The following is a 9,453-nucleotide window of genomic DNA, read 5'->3' on the forward strand; positions in this document are numbered from 1 at the left end:
CTAATTTTCTGAGATTGTGGATTTGGGGTTTTCATGAGCTGTAAGCCATAATCATCACAGTTATGACACATCATGGCTTGAACTATCTTGCTTTGCATGTAATGAGTCTATCTCATATATTAGGTTCACCTTTTAAGTTGCATTACTGAAATAAATGAACTTTTGCACGATATTCTAATTTTTCGAGTTTCACCTGTAAGTGCTATTGCTATTGCTGCATGCTGAGAGGATTCAGCTTTTATTTCCCCAAAAAATCTTTTCAATGTAATTCCATTTATATAATGGCACAACTGGTGAAAACTACACTTCATTTTTGTAAGCAAGCTTCATCAGGAAGTAAATGTAGCTACTAGATACATTTCAATTTGCTGGCTAGAACCTAAACAACATAGATGTAGCATTCTCCTTCACTGGACAAAACAAGTGACCGTGAGGTAAAATGGGCGGCCTATAAATTTTATAAATAAATAAACAATTTAAAAGTTCTAAAAGGCTGGCACTCACCTACATTTTATAAAACTGTGGAAAGTATTCAGGAAAGAAAATGAAAGGGTGAGAAGGATCAAGGAGGGCAAGAACATCCAAGCAGAAGGCCAAGATGAACCCTCTGTTATCCTCCTCTCTCTAATGAACCCTGAATATATGCTGAAACCCAAGATCTTATTCAATGAGGTAACAAATAGTTTAGCTAAACTGGCTTAATTGATAGAATTTGGAAATCTATATTTGTGATTCTGCAATTCCTTGCTTTGCTGCATTTCTCTTTCCCCAATAATTTCCTATCTTATATCTAGTGATACATTGGTTTAATAGGAAGTTTTAAATTAAAACTGCACATTTATATAACTACCCCTTACTTTTTGGGATTGGCACAAAGTTCACTGAGTTTTGTATTTCTGGGTTTTGAGCAAGAAAATCCAAAGCACTCTCCTTTTTAGATTTAGTTTTTTCCCCTTTACCTGATTTTGTTAATTTCCACAGCCTGACAGCATGCATATACAATTTTTCATCTAATAATAATAAACTTTATTACGGTCATAGACCAGCAATAGCCATCACTTTTTACAATATATTAAATAATAATAATAATAGTAAAAATAGTATTAACATTAATAGTAAATAATAACATCCCTGTTAAGAAAATACATGTTCTCAAAATGTTAGGGTCACTCCCTAGTTTACGTGAGTGGATAGCCGATTAATGTGTGAGTAAATATAATGTTCCAAACATTATTAGAGATATCTCCCGAAAATTGGCACAAATTGACGACTATAGGTCTGTAACCAATTTTTTTCTTGTTGACATTGCCGCAACACAGTATTTTGCCACTGCATGCGTGATAGAAGGATTTGAGTCTTGGAGGAGAAAGCCTACATAAAAATTGTCTGCCCTCCCTGGCAATCTCTCTAATAAGGGGAGAATTTTTCATCTCATGAAATTCTGCATGTAGTACTGAATCAGTCTGATCACATTTTATTTTATTTTTGTAAGGTTAGGTCACTCTCATCAGAGTTTTTCTTTTACTGTGGTTTCTTACAGATTTTTGCCATATGAATTTAGATATCATGTGTTTAATTGGTTCATAATCACTTAAGGTATTTGCCACTACAAAAGCCAATGATTGACACCATAAATATGTAATTCTAACTTCACATATAGGATGTTATATCTACATTAGATCGAACTATTCAGCATATAGATCATGTTGGAATCATGTTAGCACATGGTAAATAGCAACACGTATCATAATGGTATTTTATTAATCTTTTGATATAAATTCAGAAACAGTTTTATAAAATTAGGAAAGATACCTAATGGTCAATTAAAATGATGTACATTGAAATAATACACAAGACCAGATTTAAATAATTTAAATCAGGGCTTTTTTTGTCAGAGAACACCCAGAACGGAGTTCCAGCACCTTTATAATAATAATAATAATAATAATAATAATAATAATAATAATAATAATAATAATAATAATAATAATAATAATAATAATAATAATAATAATAATAATAATAATAATAATAATAATAAAGTTGGAAGGGACCTTGGAGGTCATCGAGTCCAACCCCCTGCTCAGGCAGGAAGCCCTACACCATTTCAGACCAATGGCTGTCCAGTCTCTTCTTAAAAACTTCCAGTGTTGGAGCATTCACCGCTTCTGGAGGCAGGTTGTTCCACTTGTTAATTGTTCTGTCAGGAAGTTTCTAGGGTAGGCAAGGTGGGTTGTATGACGTGTGTGAGTTCCGGCACCTTTTTTTTTTTTTTTTACAAAAAAAGCACTGATTTAAATAATTATGATTAACAAAAAAAGATAAATTATTCCAGCAGATATTTACCAATGTAATGGCTGCATCGTCTTCAGGACCAGCATATTCAAATAAAATCCGATGTCTTTCCATATCTGCAAAATATTCTTTTGCTTCTTTAGCAGTGCTGGTGCCTAAACCTAACTCAATCCGAAAGAAAAAAATCTCTATATTTTAATATATATTTTTCTCTCAATCTATTACAAAGTAATTTAAAAATAACTCAAGAAGACCAACAAAGTACAGCTAAAACAGTTTACTATTAATCCAATAGCGATTATATAAAGATTTCAAAATTTTTAATCCAATTAAAATTAGTATTGCAAATGACAATTTGAAGGCAACTGAAATGAAATTGATTTCAATGTAGTTTAAAGTGTATTTTGAATTAAAAATATTTTTGGAACTTGGAAAAGGAGAAAAGGAGCTCAGTACAAACCTTTATAGTATTTTATTTTCCATGCTTTATGATTCTCCATATGTTTTTTCCATTCATCAAATTCAGGAATACTATAGAAGGAAAGTTCCTGCTTATTTTTACTTGCCTGAAAATAAAGAGAATCTCAATTAAATTTTACTTTAAAGTTTTACTGTGTTTTATAAAAATTATACATGATATTGTTTATGATTATTTCAAGCATGCTGGGTGCCAGCATGACAGACCCCCAACTCATAATGGGTAAATCCTAATAGGGCTCAAAAAGATATTTTACAGGCACATTGGCTTGGCATATATGCCATGCCATTAGAATGAATAATATACACATTTCAAGCTTTTCAAGGACTGGATATAGAATAATTAATTAGGAGCCCTGGTGGCGCAGTGGTTAGAATGCAGTACTGCAGGCTAACTCTGTCCACAGCCTGGAGTTCGATCCATCCTTCCGAGGTTGGTAAAATGACGACTCAGATTGTTGGGGGCAATATGCTGACATTGTAAACCGCTCAGAGAATGCTGTAAAGCACTATGGAGTGGTATATAAGTCTAAGTGCTATTGCTATTAAATTAGGACACTAGAGAAGGTGGAAACAGTGTCAAAGGAAACTTTCCATGATGCTCTGAGAAATTGCCATTTCACATAATAAATGCTGACATTATACTAAGAAATGAAAGCAACAGGTTTATATTAAGTTCAGTAGAGCTTTATTGCTGTGAAGGATTCTGTCCATGCTGTATAATCAAAGCTGCAAACACAAATATTAAATCATGCTATAATGCTTTATGTACAGCATTACTTTTGTTGAAGAAAACAAAATATCCTAGATTTTTTTCTTCTGCAGACACCTTAAATTGAAAAGTACAATAATATGTAATATTTAATATTTAAATTATATAAAATGTAAATTTGTATCTTTTTTTTTACAATTTTTAATTTTTTCTCACACTGGTACTTCCTAATCAAAATGCTGTCTTTAGAATTTTCCATCAGGATGCCAACTAATTTTCTTAAGTCTCTAATCATTCTTAAATATATGGAACATACACTTGAATACTGGAAGAAGAATATAAATGCTTCATTTCAAATACTAAACGAACAGTTTTACCTCTGTTTTACTAGTTATAGCATGTATAATGTTAATTACCTTTACAATTGGAGTAATGAATTCTTCAAGGAAACCATGTTTCAGAAGTGAAGGCCAATTGTGATGAATAAAATTGATTAGCAAACCCTTAATGTGTGATCCATCTTGATCCTGAATAAAAAAGTAAAGATGAATGCATGATTCCATTTTCACTATTTAAAAAAAAATAAATGAAGATTCATTTATGGGTGCTTTGAAAGCAATTTAGAAAACACACAGATAATCTCTAGCTCTGGATAGGATGGCACTACCCCAAACAGACCCAGTGCACAATCTGGGGGTCCTCCTAGACTCACAGCTCCTGCTTGAAGAGCAGGTGGCAGCTGTGGCTAGGAAGGCTCTTGCACACCTTCAGGTAGTGTGCCAGTTGCACCCATTCCTGGACTGGGAGGTGCTGCTCACCATCACCCATGCCATTGTAACCACTCGCTTAGATTACTGCAATGCTCACTACATGGGGCTGCCCTTGAAGAGCATTTGGAAACTTCAAATGGTGCAAAATGCAGCTGCACAGGTAATAAATGATGCCGGTTACACGGCACACATAATACAGTACCACTACTCCGTGAGCTGCGCTGGCTACGGTGTGTTTCCGGGTGCAAGTCAAGGTGCTGTTTGTCACCTTTAAAGCCCTACATGACTCGGAACCAGGTTACCTGAGAGACTGACTTTTTCCAAGAGTACTGTATCTACCTGATCAACTCAATCCAACAGATTGGGCATACTGCAGATCCTGTCAGACAAAGAGTGTTTGACTGGCAGGAACTAGAAGATGGGCTTTCTCTGCTGTAGCCCTTGCCTTATGGAATATTCTCCCCTTGGAAATTAGAATGTCCCCAACCCTGTTGGCCTTTCGCAAGGCTTTAACAACTTGGATATGTACCCAGGACTGGGACTTGAAATGTGTTAGGGGCCCTGTTACTTGGTTTTACTCTTAGTTGATTAATCATCACAACTGATGTTTTTATTTATTTTGTGGATATTTTTACTGTTTTACTTTTTTAAATTGTTTTATAATTTTAGAATTGTAAGCTGCCCAGAGTCACTTGATTGAGTTGGGCTGCTATAGAAATTGAATAAATAAATAAATATACATATACAGCAGTTGACACTACAGGAGTCAAAATTACAATGGCGCAGAATGAAATTATGACGACACTGAATGGACTTACAACATGTACCCACAGTTATGGCTGCTGCAGCACCTCCACAGTCAACCCAATCTGCTCGCCCTTATGACCGACTGCAGGGACGCTGAAGCTGCCCCACACCTGTCTACCTTTCCCCCCATCCTGCCCTGCCCCCATTCCTTGGGCCTCTTTGTCACACAGCTGTGTTCCAAGAGGCCTTGGGCCTGCTTCCCACCCTGCTTGGTCCCACATTATTGGGTCTACCCAGCCCCTTCATGCCTCACTCCACTTACCCTCTTCCAAAGATCACCTTTCCCAAAGAGATTCACCCAATCTGCCATGCAGCCTTCCTATACAGAAGCCACCTGGTGCTATCCCAGGTGCCATTTTTGAAGCAACCAAAATTCTTGCAATCCATGTGAGGCCACATGTGAGCTGGGGAGGTGCTGCAGTGCTGGCCTGTACCAGGCCTCCCAGGGTCTCCCCCATCCACTGTGGCACCCCATGCTCCACTTAACAATCCATGCAATCACTAAGCAGCCACAACAGGGAGAGCCAGGATTGTGATAGTTAAGTGAGGCATTCACATGGCCACCTTGCTGAATGACAACAATGTCTTATGACCATAATTCCAGGCTCAATTGTGGCTGTAAGTAGAGGACTAACTGTATTGTTTCTATTTTCATTCTACAATTCACGTAGAATTGAATGAACATTACAGTTTTAAGTACTTCACCTTTATGTAGGCCCAGAACTCAAGCAACATATACAAAATTATTTAAAAAAAATAAAATATATAATATGAACAATAAAAATACAGTAAGTATAATTGAAAATATATCAGAAAACTGTAATAGCAGAACACCCTAAATAAATCACCTATTAAAAATCTTTAAAAATTGCAGAAACTCTTTAAGAATTATTGGAAAACTTTTCTGCCCAGAATCAATCACTTCAAAAAAAAAATGGAAAGTTGTTTATCCTGTTTATTTTAATAAAAACAATATGAATGTCACCAAGGAACAAAGTAGACAGATTGCCAGAAAAGAGGTCAGCAAACTAAACAAAGTCTGAACAGATAAGCAAATCAGAAGTACACAAAGCAATAGAAAGAATATCAGAAAGGAAAGGATTCTTGGATGGATATTTAATTTTAAAACTTAAACTGACCTGATCAGTCATAATCATAATTTTGCCATATCTTAATGTTTTCAGAGACTCTGGATCTTCATAACTTTTCTTATATTGTAGACCAACTATTTTTATAATGTTATTAATTTCTGCATTTTCCATAATCTGTGTATAAATGTAAAATTGAAACAAGCCACTTTAGTAAGTACATGTATGTACATTAGCTATGCCCTAGATAATTTTTAAAATGGCTTGTCTTACCTGTTTATGAGATGCCTCACGAACATTAAGAATTTTTCCCCTGAGTGGAAATACCCCATATCTATCTCTTCCAATAACACCCAAACCAGAGACAGCTAAAGATTTGGCAGAATCTCCCTCAGTTAAAATTAACGTACAGTCCAAGGAATGTTTGCCACCTGCAAAATTATGAAAAGAGGAACCAAAAAGCAAAGAAAGAGCGCTGAAGCAATCTTTAGCCCAAACCTTAATTCTTAGAGAATAGCACGTTAAGAAAAAAACAGTTTATTAAAAATACAGATACACATACTTGACATGAATTTCTTTTTAAATAGTACACTCCTTAACCATGATGTAACTATGTACCATGTGAATTCACCTATGCTGAAAAATACACATTTTAAGCATGTTCAACTTTGCAAGAATATTTTCCTGAAGTATATGCATGTTTGTAGTCACTAATTAGTGACTTTGGAAGGATGTATTTATAAGAAGTATCCTGAATGACTGTTAGCTCTTACCAGCATCATTAGCATCATCAAGTTTTGGAATGCCTTTAATTTTACTATGTTTCACTGATGAACATTTTTTGTTCAGCTGTATCTGTGCCTTGAATTTCACCCAGTTCAGTATACTTTCTACAATGCCGCAGTTAGAAGCCTATAAAAATTGAATTCACAGTCACGTTTAAAAATAGCAGAGAGAGATTTACATTCAAAATAACCAAATGTACCAAAGCATTAAAATCCACTTTTTTCTTAGAATATATCACAGAAATATGTCAGTCTATTCTTTACACATCTTAATATTTCCTTATTTTCATTCTCATAATGTGTTAACAAACCACACAGTATATTATATAGTACTCAAACAGCCACAATACCTAAGAAGTGAATTGCATGTTATATCCCCAAGGCTAGATAACATTTTACAGGACAGTTAATAAATATCAGTATTTATTAATTAAAAACTAACAATTTAAAATATCAGAACATTACTCTTGTATTACTTTTCAGTTTCTGAAATGTAAACTCCAACATGGATTTTACTTTCCTTAAAGAAATTGACCATTTTACTTTCTCCAAATGATTATGGTTATGAAATAAATATGTAATACTTACTGCTTTAAAAAACCTTTCTGATAATTGACATTTGGACCCAAAACTTTTAGGCTGGAGTGTCATGTTCTCTTTTGTTTGAGAATCAAAAGAAGGGTTTTCAATGAGACAATTAATAAAAACCCATATGTGGTTCTTTACCTGTTCAAAATATATATATATACACAAACAAATGAAAATCAGAAAACAAAGATACTGAAATAATGAACCAATATTTTTTGTGGAATAATTTTAAAACATGAAGATCAACTTGCCTGGAATGGTTTTACTGAAACACCAGCTTTGTTCTTTTTTTTAACCACCTCTATCAATTTTCCAACAATTTGATCTACCACATAATCGACATGCCTACCTCCCTTAAGGTGAAAAAATAAAGTAAGTTTCTGTCATTGCATTTTATGTTTTTATGAATATAAAACTATTTATAAAGATAAAAGTCAAAAGCACATTAATTTCATGTCAAACATTATGCTGTGTATTATTTTAACCACTCTGAAGTATGCAAAGTAACTCACCTTTGTGGTAGCAATACTGTTCACAAAACTAATTTGCTGGAATCCCTTCTCACTTAAAGTAAGACAGACATCCCAGCGTTCATTAGCAAGTTCATGAATAACTTTTAGAGCAAGTCCAGTTTCATCTAACTTGTCCTTTACATAAAGGTCAACGTAACTACGAAAACCATTCACCTAGGATTTAACAAAAATAATCACATTCTGTTTCAAACACATATAATTCCCATTATATAAATATTTTACTAAAGCTCTTACAGGTAGTTTCTTTCCATTAAGCATAACTTTGACTCCTTTACATGCTCCTGCCAAATCATAAACTCTTCTCGTCATAAGGGCTACTATATCTTTATCAAGCTTTTCCATCTTAAACTTAGAAAGATCTGGTTGGAATGTCACACACGTATAGTCATCTCCTTCAAAATGTTTAATCTTAGGGTCTGAAGTCTTCATCATATTATTCATCCAGGTCTTTATTTAAAACAAAAAATAAAGAACAAGCATATGCATTAATAGAAAATTGTCCTGTCCTCTGAGAAAAAAAAACACAGCTGTAAAGAAATGTTTTTCATTCAGTCAGAATTAATTAGATGTTTCTTTTTTCATTTAGTTTCCATATAAACTAAAACATTAAGGGTATGTTGAAGAATATATTTTAATTATTTTATATTTTTCTTTTAAAAAACTAATCCACATGTTCACATTATGTGTAATCGTTAATGCACTAAATACAATGTGACTATTTCCCACATCATCACTAAATTAATTTATGAAATACTGACTGGATACTGAATAAACTGGAAAAAATAATTCAGGCTTCTGAACAACAGTATTTTTGGTACGTTCTCCATTAAGACTAAAAGAACAGACATGTGCTTCTACAATTACATGTATTTGGATAAATTCTATTTTCCTGTTTTTTTAATAAGAGAAATACCCTTATGATCTGAACTTATATACTGTTCTATCATCGCTTTAAAAAAATAACCACATAAGAGGTATGTTAAGAAAGCAAAGGGAAACAATCATACCTGTTTAAAACTATGTTTGTATTCCTTGCAAGCAGTCTCAACTGTAAACTTTGTACTGAATATATTACAAAGTTTTGCACCATAGCCATTACGACCACCTGAAAAGGTAAGGAACATTTAGAAAAGAATACTTCTCAAAATGTTACTGCTTACACTGACTCTTCCCCACTGACACAAACCATGCATCAGCAAATGTTATACAGGTGAAACTCGAAAAATTAGAATATCGTGCAAAAGTTCATTTATTTCAGTAATGCAACTTAAAAGGTGAACCTAATATATGAGATAGACTCATTACATGCAAAGCAAGATAGTTCAAGCCGTGATGTGTCATAACTGTGATGATTATGGCTTACAGCTCATGAAAACCCCAAATCCACAATCTCAGAAA

The 9,453-nt window shown here is 33.9% G+C and overlaps 1 protein-coding gene across 1 annotated transcript in view; it reads right to left on the reverse strand.

Moving 5' to 3' along the window:
• LOC107298572 (DNA topoisomerase 2-beta) overlaps positions 1-9,453 on the reverse strand; it is a 136,885-nt gene that overhangs the window by 109,397 nt on the left and 18,035 nt on the right. The window contains exons 6-16 of the mRNA XM_015827949.1: positions 9,063-9,160; positions 8,290-8,502; positions 8,035-8,208; positions 7,774-7,875; positions 7,523-7,660; positions 6,923-7,061; positions 6,423-6,580; positions 6,201-6,326; positions 3,901-4,011; positions 2,756-2,861; positions 2,347-2,456 (exon numbers count right to left, since the gene is read on the reverse strand). Of these exons, the coding sequence (XP_015683435.1) occupies positions 2,347-2,456; positions 2,756-2,861; positions 3,901-4,011; positions 6,201-6,326; positions 6,423-6,580; positions 6,923-7,061; positions 7,523-7,660; positions 7,774-7,875; positions 8,035-8,208; positions 8,290-8,502; positions 9,063-9,160 (1,475 nt within the window). The remainder of the gene's footprint in view (positions 1-2,346; positions 2,457-2,755; positions 2,862-3,900; positions 4,012-6,200; positions 6,327-6,422; positions 6,581-6,922; positions 7,062-7,522; positions 7,661-7,773; positions 7,876-8,034; positions 8,209-8,289; positions 8,503-9,062; positions 9,161-9,453) is intronic.

Source organism: Protobothrops mucrosquamatus, unplaced genomic scaffold (assembly GCF_001527695.2).
Source record: "Protobothrops mucrosquamatus isolate PMUCROS unplaced genomic scaffold, P.Mucros_1.0 scaffold4099, whole genome shotgun sequence".
NCBI classification, from domain to species: domain Eukaryota; kingdom Metazoa; phylum Chordata; class Lepidosauria; order Squamata; family Viperidae; genus Protobothrops; species Protobothrops mucrosquamatus.